Genomic DNA, 19413 nt, shown 5'->3' with positions numbered 1-19413 from the left:
TATACTTCCTTGATAGCTTTTTAGCAGATCTGGCAGTATACAATTGTTAATAAATACAAACTACTGAGGATTAAAATAGGCTACAGTTTGCTAGCTATTAGGAAAAATGCAAGTGGAAGTAAGAACAGAACAATGCTTACAGCAGTAATCATTTATTACAGACATTCTCAAATATTTTGACTATTCAACTCTATTTCATCATCTTTTCATCCTGGACTCTGAGCAAACAAAACAGGAGGCTGCTTTAGATCAGGGCCACATTCTGAAAACCTGACAGCAAAGATGTTACATACTTGCAAAATGAAAAGGGCACCATCACTTTTTGATCCATTTTGAGTCAAATACTAACATTAGGAATGCTGCAGTTCCAGCAAAAACAGTACATGACAACTGAAAAATAAAGATCCATACAAATTTCATGTTAGATGGATTAATTTTCAATCTGGTGCCAAAAATATTCAGAGATTGGCAACAATGAGCAGGATCCCTTATGTTCTGTCTCTGAAAGGCGGGAATGTTAACTTGCTTTCAACCCTATCTTCATTATTTTAACCACAATTTTACACGAAGAAAAAACTAATGTTTAAACTGTACGATGTGCTATGCCAGAAAATAAGTGCATCAAGTGGGACATCGATTGCACTAGCCTAATACCACAAACAATGATATTAAGCAGGCAGATATGCTGATGCATGCTTTTGGGGTCACAGCAGTCTCGTTAAATATATATCTATATCTCTGTGAATGAAGTGTTATTACTGGTCAATCCTACTCTAGTGGGAAAGAAATCAAGGGCAAGTTCAAAGAACTGTGGGCAAAAAACACTTGTCACATGAGCAGAAGTCCTCTAATGCAGCAGGACATTCTAAACCTCTCTTCCCCCATGTAGTCTCCTCCGTGCCACCAAATCTGCTCCAGAAAGTCCTCCAACCTTCTGAGGCAGACACTGAAGGCCTGTGTGGGGCTGCACAGGAAAGAGGGCAACCCCTCCTTTGTACTTACTAAAGCAGTTCCATCAGTGGAAAAACTGAAGGAAACCAACTCTTTGGCTCCTAGCCAGAAAACAGGAAAAGAAAAGGAGAGGCTTAATGGACGAGATAACAGTAGCTTTATTTTGATGACGCTCTTGAGTCAGCAACAGCCATTTAATGGCACAACTATACTTGTTGCAATTATAGACTGAAACTTGGCATTAAAAATATGAAAAATGCTGGAAACCTTAATACTAGTGTGAATTTGACTGTGGGGAAACTGTGGTCCTGTTCATTAACAAAAATATACATGCACTAAAAAAATTTACTTAAACGTATGAATTTAAGACTTCACTTTATTCGTCAAATTGGTTTATTTACACAATTGGGAATGCTGGTTGATTTTTATCAGTGGAATAAAAGCAATTCTAGCAGAGACAATACTGAACTCCCTTGACACATCTCCAGCAACACTGACCAACGTTTTCCTTACCTGTATCAGGAACATCAAGCACAATAGTTGGATAGTATCAGAAGACACCAATATAACAAACCACTGAGGATCCAGTACACTTTTGGGAATTTACCAATACTTTTGCCGAACTTTAAAAGGTCAGCAAAACCAGCATTAATAGTTAACACCAGAGTATAACTCTGAGATCAGTGGGTCAATAAAAACCTTATCAGACCATACATAATTCATAAAATGACCTGACCTGCATCAAGCCACTTTATCATAGAATCAAAACAGATGAGAAAAGATTATTTAAGAAGACAATGATCTGATAAGGATTTAACTCAACAGAAGTTAAAATAAGAGATGCAGAGCACAGCCCCTATTAGAACAAGCTAACTTTTCAGATGTCCAAAAAGAAAAAAAAACTCACAAAAGAAAATAAAAAACCCACTTCAACATGAAGCTACTATACAAAGTTTGTTTCATTTTCGATCAGAGTTCAGAGCTGAAATTTAATCCTGACTCTTTAGTGAGAATGAGAGTTTTGGCCTAGACTTTCCCTTGCCTAGGATAATTTTTTGCTCTTCCTTTTGCTGACGTTGTCTTTCTTGTTCTAGTTTCATCCTCTCCTCATGAATTTTTCTTTGTTCTTCAACAATTTTCAATTGTTCTTCAGCCTATAACATTGAAACAGTAAAGTTTAGGTAACGCATTTTGCCATTTTCACATGGTACTTCTTGTTCCAGAGTTACTGAAGAAAGAGTCCAATGTTGTAACACACCAGGAAAATGCTACATTACTAAATTCATTAGCATCAGGTGAAAGGAAAATGGCTGCTCATGCATTTTCAAGACAAGAAAGCAAATGCATACTCTAAATATGCACTTCTATAATGTTCTGTAATTATCACCCAAAGGGAACTAAGAAACAATTTTTTAGTTCTTCTCAATTACAAATCCAAAGCATTCGCTGTTTTTAAAAGTTGAAAATCCTTTCAAAAAAATCCAGCATGCTCCAGATAGGCAGTAAAGAAACTGCAAACCGAATTAAGAAGTTTCTTTCTTTCAAATTCTCTTGTGATTATATACCTAGAGTCTAGCTTTGATGAGGTAGGTTAAGATCCCAGAAATCAGGCTTTTTAATAACAAACAAAAGACCATGTTTCACTTAAATATGCAAAAGAGCGTTTGCACACTGCTAGATTATTTCACAAAAAAGTGAAACTACATCCAAGTATGTTTTTCCATTTCCACAAAATAAAACCTGCTGTTAAAACATACTTATCATGTAACTGTGAAACTCATCCACTAGCACTTATGCAAACATTTGTGGAACCACACTAGAGCTTGTTCTAGTTTAGTTTGGTCTCAGACCCCCACCGCACAGCTACTCTGGAGGCTTCCCAGCCTCCTGGAGCCAGTTCTCAGGGGCTATAAGGAAGCTATATGGCCTACACAACTATAATGTGGCATAGCACTAAATGCTCTTAAACTGATTGATTTCAATGGGCTTAAGTTCTTAATACTCCACCAGGTTGTAGTCTACCAATCTTCTCCTCATACAAGTACAATCCTATGCATGTTTACTCAGACACAAGTCCCACTATTATCAATGCGCCTTACTCCTATGTATATGCACCCAGGACTGCAGTCTATTACTTTTACTTACCAATTTAGCTTGTGCTTCTGCGATTTTCCGATTATTCTCTTCTAGTATTCGTTCTAGCTCCTCACGCTTTGCACGCTCTTCCTCCTAAAGGGGAGGACAGGGTAAGATGTTAGAAAAGTAAAATACTCACTCACCCATCTGCACTAGTCTTCCTAGGAATTCCTTCTGTGAACTGACTTAAAGGGGCAGCTTTATAGCCACCATATTTGTCTTTCAAACAGCAAACTGTGCAGCCACTAAATTTTGTCTCTAGCTCTAAATTTAAATCATCCCTCCCAGTCCAAACAGCAACCAACTAAACCCTCCCTAATCAGAGAATCCTAGCCAGTTATTACTAGTATTTTAATATCACACAAATCAACAAGGACAACTACAAAAACTGGATAGTATTTACCAAATTAAAAGAGTAATATATAAAATATAAATAAAGTGAATAGTTTGTCTCACCAATCATGTATACCTACGTATTCTTTACCTATACTCCTTTAATCAGCATTAAAAGTTGAATATTTACTGTCTTGTCCAGTGTCCTGCAGAGTGTGCTCCTCGGCTGCCATACGCGCCAGCTTCCTCTTTAAAATGATTTGTACTGTTAGCTTGGCAATGCCTGCATCAGCAGCTCAACCATTTATAAAGAAACAACATACAAGGAAGGCTGAGCTGAGGAATGCAGATGTTTACGGTAAGAAGGAACAAAAATATGTAAAACATTCCTAAGCAAACAATTAATAAGAAAAATACATTTACTGTTAGCGTAAAGTACAAATGGTAATCCATATTCCGTGGAACTATGGGTTTCCTTCATGGGCAAATGGACTGAACATCCTATAGTGTGACAAGCTTCAAGACAGTATAAAACTGTCTTTCTACAAGTTAAACTGGAATTCAGGAATCCAGGAAACTATGGAAATCAAATCTGAAATTGAGTTTCCTTTATAAATTTATAGAAACTTTGTTATGCAAACCATAAGCAAAAAGATTGCAAGAAGTTTCAAGAGTAATTTCAGTAACCATCATTAATATTCAAGTTATTTTAATATTTGGAAGTTTTTATAATTAGCCTGAGGTCTGCACAAAAATATAGTTAATAGGAACAAAGCAAGTATGCGAAGAAAAGATTTCTTGCTATGTCTAGTAATCAGCTACAGGTTGGCACCCTTCACTCCAGGAATTCAAGATTATGCTGTGCAGTAAAAATCCTGATGATATCACTCAGTGTCTTGCTTACCAACTGCTGTATACGTATCTACTGAAGGGTGGGGTGGTGGGGGGAAGGAACCATTATTTCAGCCAAAATCAATTGTACGAAGATTTTCAATTTTGTTTTGATTTTTAAGTAATGCAGCAGTTGCTTAAAATCAAATTTTTGATTTGTTAAATTTGAACTGAATTTACAGCACATGCAATTATTTTTTTTAAAGATGCTGTATCATAAATGAAAGTCCTGAAAGGAAAATGTATCTTAATGAAGCTTCTCTCCTATCATCAACTAATCAACTAAAGCCACCTAGTCAAATTGCCATATAAGGGAAAAAAGTATGAAGTAAGTTGTCTAACTCTCAGCACTATTTTCCATAAAGTTTAAAAGAAGTACAACTTCAAAATTTTGGGATCCTGGAGTGATTAGTGCTGGCAAGCATTAAAACCTCCAGTAGCAAAGTACTGTCTCACAGAAAGACATTTTCAGCTTCTGCTCCAGCTGCTGACAGAAGAAGTCACATGTTTAGCTCAACTTCAGACAAAGACAACCTGCTCTTTTACAACTCTCTAGTCTAGAGAAAAAGAAGTAGTTGTTAGTAGTCACTGAAAAAAAAATGGATCTCATGAATCTGGCATTAGCCTTTTGTGAAGATAGTGAATGGGATCAGAGTTCCAGAATTAGTCCACTGTGTTTTCAAGAAGAATGCATGATTGCCTTAAAGGGAGAATAAGAAAATCTATTTGTTTGAGAGGTACTGCAGCTCAGAGCTGGACCCTGCTTTTAATTTTTCTCCCTGACTGAAGGCATAAAGCCTCTTACAGTCTAGGTAAAACAAAACAAATGGATACATGGTCATAAATTGTTAAACCCATTCCCCCGTAAGAAAGGACTGTGGGTATATCCTGCAGCCATGGCAAAAGTTTCAAACAATGCTCAAATATGTAGGTCAGTTCCATTAAAATTCAAGTATCCTTGCACAGGTTTTAGGAGAGTAACCATTTTAGGTATCAGTGGGCTCCTCTGAATAAGTTAGAAATTAGGTTTCGCAGCAATGCAAGTTTATACAAGAAGGGAATTAGATTTGCTGTATTCCATCTCCTTCTGAACGCAACAGGAGGCACAACCCAACACTGAAAGTTTTGCCATGGACTGTCTCTACTTTCCAAACGACCGAGCGTTACCTCTCTAGCCTTTTGTGCTGCAAGTTCAGCTTGTCGCTGTCGCTCGAGTTCTTCGAGCAACTGTTTTTCCATGATGCGCTTAGCCTCCTCCACCCTGCGGAGAACTTCCCGCTCAATCTCATCTTTTCGTTTCTCCAGTTCTTCTTCTACTCGCTTTGCTACAAGCTCCTCCACTCTTCGAGCCGTCTCTTCTTCAATAAGCTTCTCTTCTATTTCTTGTTGCCGACTACAAGGACAGAAATACTAAGTCAAGAATTTTTGCCACCTCATCTAGTCCAATTAAAGATTATACCATACTGATTCAACATGACATCATATACAAAGAACTGTACAAAAGTGTGTGTGAGCTTGTAAGTGTGCACAAAGGATACAAGTAGAAATATATAATATGGCATCAAGTATTGTGTTCTGCCATCAATGGCATGAGTCTTCAAATGCAGCAAAGGCAACCATATTGCAATATACTATTGTTTTGGATCTTAGCATTCTATGTCTACATAACCTATGAACTAACCTCAGAAATGTTTATGTGCCATGCTCAAGATGAAGCCTGTGACAAAGTACATAGGACATTGTATAATTTAAGTCTACACTGCCTTCCATACCTAATGGCAAAAAGGTTAATACATTTCATAAGCAGCAAACTGATGTGCTGTGTTACAAAAGAGAACCATCACCAACAGTACATTCTAACACTTTCAAAAATTCAAAAGAGAACTTATTTCAAGCAGTGCATATAATGCAGATAAAAGGCCAGACTTTTATTAAGGTCAATACATAAAAAGGCCTATGCTAGTGGATAACAATACAAACTTGAAGCAACAACATGAGAAGTCCGTCATCAGTCAAATATCTGCCTATTTGTTAAAATGCAATTTGCACATCATTTCTTTGAGCCAAGCAGATGCTTAAAATAGAGGTCTAATGGTAACTAGAAACAGAAACAAAGCAAGTCAGAAGGGGTCTCCCAGGCCATCTAGTCTGACCCTCTGCTCCAGCTGGCTCCGCTCAGGTAATCCCCAACATGCGGTTGTCCAATCTTTTCTTGAACACCCTCACTGAGACCAATACCCTCACTGATGGTCTCAACCACCTCTCTTGAAAGTCCAATAGAACTACAAATACAAATAGATCGGTATGATAAAATAGTTCACTGAAACGAAGTTCAATTACATATATTATAGAATTAAAACCATAAATAAAAATGTTAATTTTGAGCTTATTTACTTGTCCATACTCTTTAACAGATAGTTGTTTCATATTTTAAGTGTTTTTTCTACAGCCATGAGGGCTAGAAGCACTGGGCACAACTCCAAATTAAAGCATGGAGAGATATATGCTTATGTCCTTCCTACTAAAATACAGTATTTAAAAGTCATTCATTCTGCTGGGTAACAATCATGCCGAAATGAAATTTATTGTTTAGACTTGTACATGCATGCCACCTAGAAGTCTCTCAAACTGCCAGCTGAGTCTTACGACTAAGTTAAGTGTACAATGTGTCATGCCAGAAAAAGTTAAAGTGAGGTACAGTCTCCACCCATAAACACACGTCCTGCACTACCCCATACTTTGGCATTTGTTGTGCAGACTGGAAAGGAATTGCTTCTGGCTACATGCAAAGACTGTGTGGCTTACGTGGACTGGATTTTGTTATTCTGTACACTGCATTCATGATACAACTTCATGGGGCTTGCCTGCCTACCCCTAACCTTAAGTCATGGGCAATTCTTCAGAATGTGCTGCCCAAAGATTTGTAATACTAACGTATGAAAAACATGTATGTGAAAACAATGCAAATCATTACATCCTTCTAAATAAGAGAAACTCACATATAAAGGTATAAGACATTGCCTTATGTTTGAAGATCCTACTATGGGTTTTCTCGATGGGATGGGAAGAGGGTGGCGTGGAAGTGAGAAATTAGATCTTAACTCCTTTGTCATGGTCAGCCTCAGGGCTGATCTCTGCCTCCAGAAGGGTGCGGGCCCTACTAAGATGGTCCACTCCCAGAGCCGGATGGATGTAGATGGATTCCTGAGGGCTCTGGGGGATTTTCCGGCCAATAAAACTGGCGCTCCTGTTAAGGTCCTGGTCAATTTGTGGAATAAGGGGATGAGCAGGGCAATTGACACAATCACTCCTAAGTGTCCTCTCCCACCTGGCAGAGCCCACTTGGCACCACGGTATACGCCTGAGTTGCGGGCAATGATTAGAGCACAGGTGGAGAAAAATCTCGGGACAAATCTGACCGAACACACTTACGTGCTCATTATCGAGCCTATGCTGTGGTGGTGAGGGCGGCGAAGAAGCAGTCTGGTCAGGAAAATGATGTGGTTGCACCTTCAGCAGCCCGTTGTGATGACTTTGCCCAGCACTTTAAGGAAAAAAATCACTTCAGATTCACCATGATCTGGACTCTACAGTTGATATGACTCCAGAACGGGAGGTGTCCACAGCCCCGTCTGGTCCATCATTTTTGGATGAGTTTCAGTTATTGCGGCCTGATGATGTGGACAAGGTGCTTGGAATAGTATGTCCTACCACCTATCTTCTTGCCCCTCGCCCCTCCTGACTACTTAAAGAAGTCAGTCACCGGACTGGTGCCTGGGTCTGGGAGGTTAACAACGCCTTGCTGAGAGAGGGCCAGGTACCTGCCCCCTTGAAGGAGGCAGTGATACAGCCTATCCTGAAGAAGGCATCTCTGGACCCAGAGCTGGCCGCCAATTTTAGACTGGTGGCCAACATCCCATTTTTGGGCAAGGTGTTAGAGCGGGTGGTGATGGGACAACTCCAAGCACTCTTGGATGAAACAGATTATCTGGACCCATTTCAGTCTGGCTTCAGACCCAGTTATGGTACTGAATCTACCTTGGCTGCTCTGTATGATGACCTGTGCAGGGAGAGGGACAGGGGGAGTGCATCCCTGTTGCTTCTCCTGGACCTCTCAGTGGCTTTCGATACTATCAACCATAGTATCCTTCTGGATAGGCTGGCCAGGTTAGGCTCTGCATGGTAGTGGTTCCGCTACCTGGGCAGACGATTCCAGAAGGTGGTGCTGAGGAACTATAGCTCTGTGCCATGGCAGCTTTGCCATGGGGTTCAGCAGAGCTCTATTTTGTCCCCCATGCTCTTCAACATCTACATGAAACTGCTGGGAGAGGTCATCAGGAGGTCTGCGCTGCGGAATAATCAGTGTGCTGAAGGCACCCAGCTCTACCTCTCTTTTACATCTACTTCAGTTGGGGTAGTGGATATACTGAACCGGTGCCTGGCTGAGGTAATGAGCTGGATGAGGGCCAATAAACTGAGCCTCAGTCCAGATAAGACGGAAGTCCTGTTGGTGTGCGGATCAAGGTTTCAGGTAAGTGATTTTGACCTTGTCCTGGATGGGGTAGCACTCCCTCTAAAGGACAGAGTCCGCAGCTTGGAAGTACTCCTCGGCCTGGAGCTGTCGCTGGAAATCAGGTGGCAGCAGTGGCAAGAAGTGCTTTCCTACAGCTTCGGCTGGTCCATCAGCTGTGTCCTTAACTGGACAAACACTGCCTAGCAATGGTGATTCATGCTCTGGTAACCTCCCAGTTGGATTACTGTAACGCACTCTACATGGGGCTGCCCTTGAAAATGCTCCGGATACTTTAGCTGGTACAGAATAGAGCAGCCAGGTTGCTAACGGGAACTGGTCGTTATTCTCATATAGTAGGTCCTCTATCAGCTTTCCAGCTGAAGTCCCGGCCCAATTCAAGGTGCTGGTTTTGGCCTATAAAGCCTTGAATGGCTTGGGACTGGGATACCTAAAGGAACATCTCCTTCCTTATATGCCCTCACGCCCCTTAAGATCTGCGGGAGAGGCCCTGCTCCAAGAACCCTCCCTGAAGGAGGTAAAAAGGATATCTACTCAGAGGAGGGCCTTCTCTGTGGTGGCACCCAGGTTATGGAATGAACTCCGTGGGGAGCTGTGCCTGTCGCTAAGTTTATATTCTCTTTGGTGCCAGGTTTAAAACCTTTTTATTTAACTGTTATTTTAAAAACTAATTTACATTTTAATGTTTAACAGTTGCTTTTATTTAACTTATTTAATTGTATTTTTTGGTTAATTGTTAGTAATTGTTGTTGTTTTAATGACTGTAAGCCATCCAGAGATGCCATGAATAAGGGACAGCATACAAAAGTTTTAAATAAATAAATAGTAGCTTCTGAAGGTCTCTTCCCTAGCTTAGTGCCAAGTAACCTTTTAAAAGCACTGTTTGGCAGGGTTTGGATGCAAACCACGTTCTATACTGCTGATTTAGAATCCATTTGGGCATTTAGTCATTCCCTTTACTGTAATTTAAAAAAAAGTTAAGCCAGTTTTAGCCTATGCATTGCATAAACCAGGTGTGCCACCATTTTTACAATACACTTGACTGAGCTCACATGACACAGTAAGCCACAGTGGCATCACATGTTTCTGAACCCAATATGCTTCCTGAGTCTTATAAGCCAGCCCAGCCCACAACAGCTTCTTGCAGGGTTTGTCTGATCCTCTGCGGCATTGCATACTGTCCAAATCCAGACAAAGCCACCAGTCAGTCACAGAGCCCCTTTGCAAAAATGACAGAAGGGTTTGACAACCTAGCCAAGTGGTTATTAGGGGGCAGGCGGTGCAACCCATCCAAAGCACCACTGGGAAAGCCGGCAAAGGCATCCCCGCACCCACCACAACTGCCATAAACAGTTTCAAGTTCACCACAATTTGACTTTATGATGATGATGAAATTAAAACTATAATCTGAGATCATGAAAGCAGGCTGTCAAGCTCTCTTTCACAATTCGAATGGGAACATCAGTGGGGTACACCTCCTCATGGAGGGGCTACCCATGGTCCCCCCCCCTTTTATAAAATACCCGTATTATGTGTGCAAAGAGGTGTATTCATAATAATTTTCCCCTAAAATCTTCCATTGCATTATCTGAGCATTTGGGGTTCAAACCAAGGGGCATGGGGTAGATACTGGTGAGGGAGTTGCCTGCAAATCATATCTAACACCTACCCACCCTCTACGATGCTTAGAAATTTTCACCCTTAAAGCTGTTAGCATATGGGAAATTTGCAAAACTAGAAGAGAATCATAGCAACAAGAAGTGGGTCTTCCTTTAAAATGTGTCAAATGTACTAGGATTCCACGCCCCCCCACAGCAGTTTTCTGGGTAAGTGGCAAAATGGAGCAGATGCTTGCGACTTGTTAGTACTCTCCTCCCCCTGGGATCCTACTTGGAAGAGAATTGAGATCATATTGCACAAAACACTAATTTAGGCAGGATCTTTGTTTTTGGAGCATTGGGCCCTCAGTTAATCACACTTGGAAAAGTGGGAGCAACTCAGGGCCATGTAAGCACTCTTCCAAAACAAAACAAAACAAAACACAAAAAACCCTCAACAACCTTAAAGAGTCTACTTTTAAGGGTGCTTCTCACAACCTCATTTCATCCCCCCCCCCAAATGTTTTTTGCAACTACAACTGCACCTTGGGATGTTTACTTTGTGTCTCCCAGCAAGTGTACAGCATTATGCTGGGGGGGAGGGGCAGCAATTTCACAGGAAGCCCCACCTCCACTCACTTTGACTTACTCCAGTTTTGCAGGATCCCTCTGTGCTATTAGGAAAGGGGCTGCAAAATTGGAGGACAATTAGGGAAATGTATGTCCTCAGCTTGCACAAAACCATGAGATCATGCTGCAGAAAGGGTAGAAAGATCCTCTTTCTGCAAATACAATCTAGTTTAGCAAGAAGTCTTGCAGACCAGATCTGTCAAAATTGAGAGAGCCTGGTAAAGTGTAGGGAATGGGAAATACTTACCTGCAGCCTGGGCTACAGAGGGTAGGTGACTGCTGGATTTGGCCTGCAGGCAACTCTTTCTCAACAGTACACATCCCAGGCTCCCCATTTTTAACCCCAAATTCCACGTTTGCATAAATGATATATTTTTCAAGGAAAATGTTATGAGTACACCTAAAAATAATGCAGGTATTTTTTTTTTAAAAGGGCCCCCTCTAAAGATAATGTGGGGCGGGGGGGAAGGTCTCGGAGCAGCACTTTGTGTGTCCCAGCTGGGATTGTAGAAGAAGGCTGAAAAGCCTGCCTTCGTGATCTTTAAAAAAAAACAACAAAAAACCCTATAAAGGCTTGACTAAAAAATCAAGCTGCAACAAGCCCAAAATAGTTCGTGGCAGAAGTGGGGGAAACCTGCAGAACAAACTGTAGAGGAAACAGGGTAAAAGGTAACTCAGGAACCATGATGTGTCAGCTCATTTGTTGCACATATCACACAGTCCCTGTGGTAGACAAGCCACAATGTGTGGCATGTTCTACAGTGCAGCTTGTTGTGTGAAGACAAATGTCTAAATGCTAATTGCTCTTCAGTACTAGCTATGGATTCTTGGATAATCAGAAGTACTTAGTGGCTACAGATCACTTTATGCACCTTTAAATTCTACATTGCAATTTGAGTTATGTATCAAATGTTTACTTTTCATTAAGAAATGATACTTGCTTTCAGTGAGCACTCTATATAAGGTTATAACAATATACTTCACAAGTCTTATGTGGGCTTTCTGACACACTCAGAAGCTTGTGCATATAGAGCCCAGGAAAATGAAACTGAACAACCAGAGCTAGAAATCTAGAGATTTAAAAGACAATAGTAAAATCGCAAGACAATGTGGCAAAGCAGCTTTAATTTATACTTGGAAAGACTACTGTCTCTCCAGGCTGAAAGATCATAATAGTTTAATTACAACAACTCAAAGTCAGTTCAGAGATTGCTTGTGTGGCTTTTTCATGGAAATGACTTATGAAAGAAGAGTCTATATTATTTCTGAATAATATATTCACAGAACACAATGCGTAGGTGTGCAGGGGAATGAAGAAATTCTAATTTACAGAAATTGTGATGCACCTTTCATGAACAATGTTATTAACAAGTTAGACCATTCACATGCAGGATTTTAACAGTGTTCATCTACCAGCAGAATGGAAATTGCTGACAGATCAAATTACCCCTCCCTCTGCAGACCCACTCACTTCCACCTAAGGTTTATGGGACCCTGCAGTACAGGGTCATAAGATGGGAAGGAGGGAAAGGTAATCCCATAAGTCCACACGCATAAGCTTAGATTTATCCCACAGTTATATGCATGCATAAACTCCTGGATACTGTTACTCTCACGTAACGCAGGCCCTCTACCAGCTTCGGTGGCTTCCAATTGAAGTCTGGGCCCAATTCAAGATACTGGTTTTGACCTATAAAGCCCTAAATGGCTTGGGACCAGGATACCTGAAGGAACGTCTCCTTCCTTATATGCCCTCACGTCCCATAAGATCTATGGGAGAAGCCCTGCTCCGGGAACTCTCCCTAAGAGAGGTAAAAAGGTCATCAACTCAGGAGTAGGGCCTTCTCTGCTGTGGCACCCAGACTCTGGAATGTATCCCCCAGAGAGGTATGCCTGGGCACCAAGTTTATACTCTTTTCGGCACCAGGCTAAAACCCTTTTATTTAAACAGTATTTTAAAATGACCTTCAGTCGTTCTGTTTGTTTTGTGATTGTTCTGTTCTATTATTTATTGAAATTGTTGTTTTATTTGTTCTTTTAAATATTGTAAGCCATCCTAAGATCTTGTATAATAGGATGGCATACAAAAGTGTTTAATAAATAAATAAATAGGCTATAGTTTTGAGGAACTATAAAATGCAATTATTTCACATTGCTTATGAAAGTAGTATTGATGTAACAGGAAAAAGATCCTGACTGAACTTAGAAAATAAAAGAAAACCCATGCTGGATCAGACTAAACATCTTTCCGGTTGAGCATTCTGTTCATTAAATAGCCAAATGGTTGCCTGTGAGAGGCCCACAAGTAGATTATGAGTGCAAGAGCACCCTCTTGCTCCCAACAACTGATATACAAAGCCATACCATCTCTGATATTAGAGGTAGTATAGCCCTATCTTCCATTAATTTGTCTAATATTATTTAAAGCCATGCAAGTTGACAGCATTGTGTGAAGTATGTACACTGTTAACCATATGATTTTTTTTTATTTTTCCCAGTCCACAAAGTGTATCAGTGAGAACTCTTAACTAAATTTAGTAATTTGTGTTGCTTATCTGCATGTGTGGCATTTGACAGTTTTAATGACAGTGACCTATAACAACAGGAACAATTTTGCTTGCTCGCATCTCCATCTCTGGAAACAACATGCCTCACATTGAAGCTTTTATCAACATACTCTTCATCAAGCCCCTGTACACAGCACCATACTTGCTTCTGCTAAGGAAAGCTTGGCTCATCAGGAGAGGAATGTATCACTAAATACTTCAACATGAGGTACAGACAGATTCCTTTAGAGTTAATGCTCTAGTAGCAGTATAATGAAAGCAAAGACAAGCAGTGGCCAAATGCCAAGGTGGAAAAGCAAGGCCTCCAATAGGAGCTGTTTTTTGTCCAGTGCAAAGAGCAAGTGTGATATCCACCTTTTCATTTCCATATCAGTACCTAACATGCTATTATCACTCTATGAATAATCACTGTACTTTTACAACATTCAATACTGCAAACCCTATTATAAATTAAAAACAGTATGAAATACTGTAAAATACTGTCTAATTACAAAAGAGCAAGAAATTATTCCAGGAAAGCATCAATTTAGTACAACTGTGTAACATTTTCATCAAGTGGATCTAGCCTAGTTCTCTCCATCCCCACCCAAATGTCAACCTACAACAGCCCTAAGCTACGGGTAGTGATTAGCTCTGCTTATTACAGGCATTAGATAAACCAAATATCCAATCAGAGTGCTGAATGCTCTGTAGAGAAAGTAAGTGCTCAGCTGGGCATTTCAATTATAAAAGGTGAAATAACTGAGGGGAAAATAAAAAAGACTGGGCTGAGGCTGGCTGGTGGCTGCACAGGAATGACAAGTCAGTTGTAAGTTATAAAAAAGGCCTTACCTATAAAAGATGAATGAAGAGGTGGCAATCACGAAAAAGTGCTGGTTGTATTAAGCTGTTGTGGGAGAGGATGGGCATTTGTATCTAAGACAGGTGGCCAGACGGAAGCAGCATTGTCTCACGTGTTACATGGGACCATGGTCTATTCCCAGTAAATATGTACAACTACCTTTCATCATTGAGTGACCATTTCAGTCTCACTTTTGCATAATCTCTCATTTTTAAATCAGAAACGTCCTACAGCGTCCTTGCTCGTCCCTATAGCCGCTTCCCTCGCCCGCGCGCGCACGCCACCAATCTATTTCTTTAAGAGCTTCTTTCCGGTTTCATCCGTAACCCTCTCCAGATATTAAACCAAAAAAGCCCCAAAGCCCACTGCTACCGCTACCTCTCCAGGCTTCATCCAGAGCTTCCCCAAGAAGACCTGTCTTCGCAATCTTCCCCCACCCCAGATCTCTTTTCGTCCCCGCGCCCGGGCTCACATTTTTCGCTGCCGCTCGAACTCGGCTTTCTTCTCCTCCTCCTCCCGCTTCTGTTTTTCATCGAGGCTGCTGCGCTTGCTAACGGTGCGGCCGAAGATGTCGATGCGGTCCGGCGGGGAGGAGGCGCGTTCTCGGTCCCTGTCACGTTCCCGCTCCCTGTCGCGGCGGGACGGGGCGGTGTTGGAGCGGGACCTGGAGCGGGACTCCCGCCGCCGGCTTCGCTTGCCTTCCCGGGACTTGGAGCGCTTGCGCGCCCGCTCCTTCTCCCGAGAACGGGACCGCGAGCGGCTCCGGTTCTTCTTGTTGTGCTTGGAGCTCTTGACGCGCTTGGAGTGGGACGAACTCCGCGACCGGGAGCGGCCCATCCCGAGCGCCTCACCTGGCTCCGCGAACGCCGGCCTAGCGGTCCTCAGCACAGGCCTGAAGGCACCCCCGACATCCACGCCGCTCGGCCCCGCGCACCAGGACAACCTCGCAGGCTAGTCCACCAAAGCAGGCCCGAGGCCCAGAGGCAGCTAGACAAGATGGCGGCTATCCGACTCCGAGACGGGAATTCTCGTCCTTCCTCCCGCCCCACAATGCACCGCGCACGCCCACAATGCACCTCGACGTCGCGCCTTGGAAAGGGAAAGCGCCGCAGTCTTGCACGGAAATATCCGAAGTAGCTCGAGTGGTCTTTTCCTCAGGTACCCGAAGAACGGCAAGGGCCCTTCGCGGAAAAAGCCGAATGGGTCCGAGCCGAACGGTATATTACGGAAACGCCCGAGCGCGCGAAAGAAGTGGAAACAGGAAGCTCAGGTTCGGGGGAAAAAAACTGGGGAGAGAATGCATAGATAGAGCGGAGCTGAGAAATGGTGACAGGTCCTTCTTTGTACGAGCCCCAGTATCACTTGTGGGGCGTGGAATTTCTGCCTATAATGTTGTTCGTTCCACGACTGTGTAAGCAGTTCTACTTAAATTGATAAATTTATAGATTTCATTTCTAAACATGTCTAGTCTTCATTGATACATCATACTCAGGCTTGCATGTATGATGCAAAACTTGCTGAGGTGTTTTTTTGTTTTTTGTTTTGTTCCAAAGCAAAACGCCCGTCTGTGTTAATAGTGATGTCAAAGATATTTTAGGTTAGGGCACTTACTATTGTAGTAGCGATGTGAATGAATACTAATCTCTATAAAAACTTTGGTTGTGCCAATTTGCTGGCATAACAAAGTGGAACACCTGAAGTAAAAACAGCTGGTAGGTTTTGAAACTTGGATTTCATTTCATTAAAATGACCTCTTTAGTACTCCATGGCTAAGTTGTTGTATTGTCCTGGAATCCTTTCAAATATTTTAAGTGGCAGGTTAGCATAACAGCTGGATTTTATATTTTTTAAATTTAGAAGTTCTTTTCCCCTCCAAAAACCCCTTTTGATCCAATGAACTTTTCAAAAAGCAGTAAACAACATTGGAGAAATTTGAAGTCATAGAATTGTATAGTTGGAAAGGGCCAAGAAGGCCTTCAGGTCCAATATTATCAAACAGTTTGGCTCAGAGACCCTAAAGAGAGAAGATGAGATGTCCATACCTTAAAATGAGGCTTCGGTGAGGGTGAATTGAACCTAATCTTGAATGGGGTTGCAGTCCCTCTTAGGGACAAGGTCCACAGCCTGGGAGTGCTCCTCGACCCAGAGCTTTCACTGGAAGCTCAGGTGACAGCGGTGGCGAGGAGCGCTTTCCTTCAGCTTCGGCTGATTCATCAGCTGCGCCCCTACCTGGAGTACGACTGCCTGGCGACAGTGACACACTCGTTGGTGACTTCCCGACTTGCCTTCTGTAATGCGCTCTACGTGGGGCTGCCCTTGAAGACAGTCCGGATACTTCAATTGGTTCAAAATAGAGCTGCCAGGCTGCTGACGGGGACTGGGCGTTATGTTCACATGACTCCAGTCCTCCGTCAGCTTCACTGGCTTCCCATTGAAGTCCGGGCCCAATTCAAGGTGTTGGTGATGATCTATAAAGCCCTAAATGGCTTGGGTCCTGGTTACCTGAAGGAGCGCTTACGTCCATATATGCGGCAGAGGCCCTTCTCCGGGAACCCTCCGGGAAGGAAATGAGGAGGGTGAGTACTCGGAGGAGGGCTTTCTCTGCGGTGGCGCCCAATCTATGGAATGTGCTCCCCAGAGAGGTCCGCTTGGCGCCGTCATTTGTTTTTCGGTGCCAGGCAAAGACCTTTTTATTCAAACGTCATTTTAACTGTTAATAGTGTTTATTTATTTTATTCTTTGGCCAGGGCGACTTATACAGTTAATTTATTTTATACTGTTAATTTATATTATTTTAATTGAAGTTATTTATGTTGTGAGCCACCCTAAGGCTTCAGCGAATGGGGCGGCATAGAAATTTTCTAAATAAGTAAATAATAATAAATAAAATGTATTACTTCAGATCAACAAGTCATGATGGACTTAAGTTAACTCTCAGAACAGAAGCAGCTTATGAGTCAGTCCTAATTTTATGAAATAGGAGGAGGGTCCTGCTTTACTACTGTCCTGTTGATGGGATTTCCATGGGCATCTGGATGGGAATGCTCGACTAGATGGCATTTTGGCCTGATTCAGCAGGCCAGAAAAACTGTGGCTGTCTAATACTGAAAATCTACCAATCCATATTTAAAGCTCAATTCTAACCATGTTTTTGACTTACAAGCTGAATTAACAGGAAATAAATCTCTGTCACATAGTGAATAGTATCTTACATATGACTAGGTGACATCTGTGAGGGTGCAATCCTATGCAAATTTAGACAGACTAAAGGTCTACAGCTCCCAACATGCTTCAGCCAGTATAATATGCTGTGAGGTATAAAATTGTACCTTTAATTTATAGAAACCCAGCTGAATATAACAAGACTTACTGATAAAGTGTTATCAGTTAAAACATGCACACTCTTTTGTGTCATACTGTCTGGTTGCAGTAAAGGTATTTCCCAATTGTGAATGTTTGATCTGTTAAATGTGTTCCTTTTCTTTCTCTCTTTAAAATCATTTCTAGTTCCACAAAAGGTACTTAGGTCATGTTCTATTTTCTTGTAACTGCACTGGGTTTAGCAGAATGTATATGTGGATTGGCCTCTTCACAAACAAGAGATGCCTAACATCTGTGAGATCAGGAGAGCATCTGGGTAAAAATGTTGGCAGACATTCAGAGCAGGTGGTGATGTGGGAAGCAACTGTTTTATCTTTTAGAATGGGTTGGAAAAATACTCATGAGGCATTAAACTACCAAAACACTCAAACACTTTTGAAAAGGAGGAACTACTGCATTAAAAGGTCAGAGGAAAAGTCACTGCAATAACAACTTTGGGCATTGTGAATTACGCATATTTGCGATAAGGTGAATATGCAACCTGCCACACTGGCAAATGTCAATACTAGCTGTTCTGCTAACGAGGGGAAGTGGAAGGGAAGAGAAAGAATATTGAGAAGTGAAACTGAAATGTGTGAAATGTGAAGTTAATTTTTGTGAACTGCCCAGAGAGATCTGGCTATTGGACAAAATAGAAATGAAATGAATGAAATGTTAAAAAATCACATATTTTGGATGTAAATGCCACTGTCATAGGCAAGATTTGCATGTCATAACAATGCAGCCTGTGAGTAAGCTACAGGCAATCTGGATTTCCGCCTGCTTCTTCCTCCTTGGCCCTCCTGGGAGTATCCCAGGGGATGCCTTGGCACAACTGACCTTGTCTCCTCTTTCATCAAAATGGCCGTGACACTGATTGTGCCCCTGTGGCTTTCCCCCTTTTTTTAGAATTCTGATTTGATAGGAACACATCCTTTTTCGGAGTGCCCAGGCAGCGCACTGAAGGGGCTGTCACTGGTTTGCCAGCCCTTTAAGCAACATCACTTTGCTTTCTCTAGGCAGCTGTTAAAAGGTGAGCTGTCACAAGGAAGCAAAGCTGTGAGTGATTTGAAATGGGGTGGCCAGTAGATTACCCTTTTTGTACCAAGTTCTGGTGGAGGGGCGTGGTAATTCAACCTTATTATGGATGATGCTGTTGTTTTTCCTCTTTCCATTGAGAGAAAGCCCATGCAGTACAGCTATATATAAAACCAGCCTTCCCAAAGTAATCCTGCCATCCTGAACTTTTGGGCTGCTGCTCCCAGATTTCTGACCACTGAATAGAGCTGTTGGGAAGTAAAGTCCAAAATATCTGGATGTTTTAAAACAGACAGTGGGTATACTGTATGTATCTTGTTGTCTATTCCTTTTGTATGGTGTTTATTTCCTGTACAATTGTGTATATGAGACAGAAAATGAAAGATCTTCACATTTGATCTCATGGTGAACAAATACATCTCAAAGGTGGTTGTTAGGGGGAATGCTCTCTAGATTATTATGTCTGCCTCTTGTGTCAGCCACTCCATACCAGGAGAGGCTCTTTGTTTTCTATTTCTTTCTTTCTTACCTTGTGCA

General features: G+C 41.8%; 1 protein-coding gene across 3 annotated transcripts; it reads right to left on the bottom strand.

Moving 5' to 3' along the window:
* Nucleotides 1-1309: 1309 nt before the first annotated feature.
* Nucleotides 1310-15502, bottom strand: ARGLU1 (arginine and glutamate rich 1). Of its 3 annotated transcripts, XR_006414554.1 has the most exons (5): nt 14951-15502; nt 5479-5704; nt 3611-3668; nt 3097-3180; nt 1970-2105 (listed from the first exon to the last, which is right to left on the bottom strand). XR_006414554.1 is itself a non-coding variant. In XM_044428638.1 (4 exons), exons 1-4 carry the CDS (start codon nt 15313-15315, stop codon nt 1941-1943), a joined length of 840 nt encoding a protein of 279 aa, XP_044284573.1. In that variant the 5' UTR covers nt 15316-15498; the 3' UTR covers nt 1310-1940. The 3 variants fall into 3 exon arrangements, 1 of the variants encoding a protein (XP_044284573.1); XM_044428638.1 differs by lacking the exon at nt 3611-3668 and having other exon boundaries at nt 1310-2105; nt 14951-15498; XR_006414553.1 differs by having other exon boundaries at nt 2040-2105; nt 3097-3668.
* Between the last annotated feature and the right edge of the window lie 3911 nt (nt 15503-19413).

Source organism: Varanus komodoensis, unplaced genomic scaffold, assembly GCF_004798865.1.
Source record: "Varanus komodoensis strain SLA01 unplaced genomic scaffold, ASM479886v1 scaffold2, whole genome shotgun sequence".
NCBI classification, from domain to species: Eukaryota; Metazoa; Chordata; class Lepidosauria; order Squamata; family Varanidae; genus Varanus; species Varanus komodoensis.
This window is presented reverse-complemented; position numbering and strand designations above follow the sequence as displayed.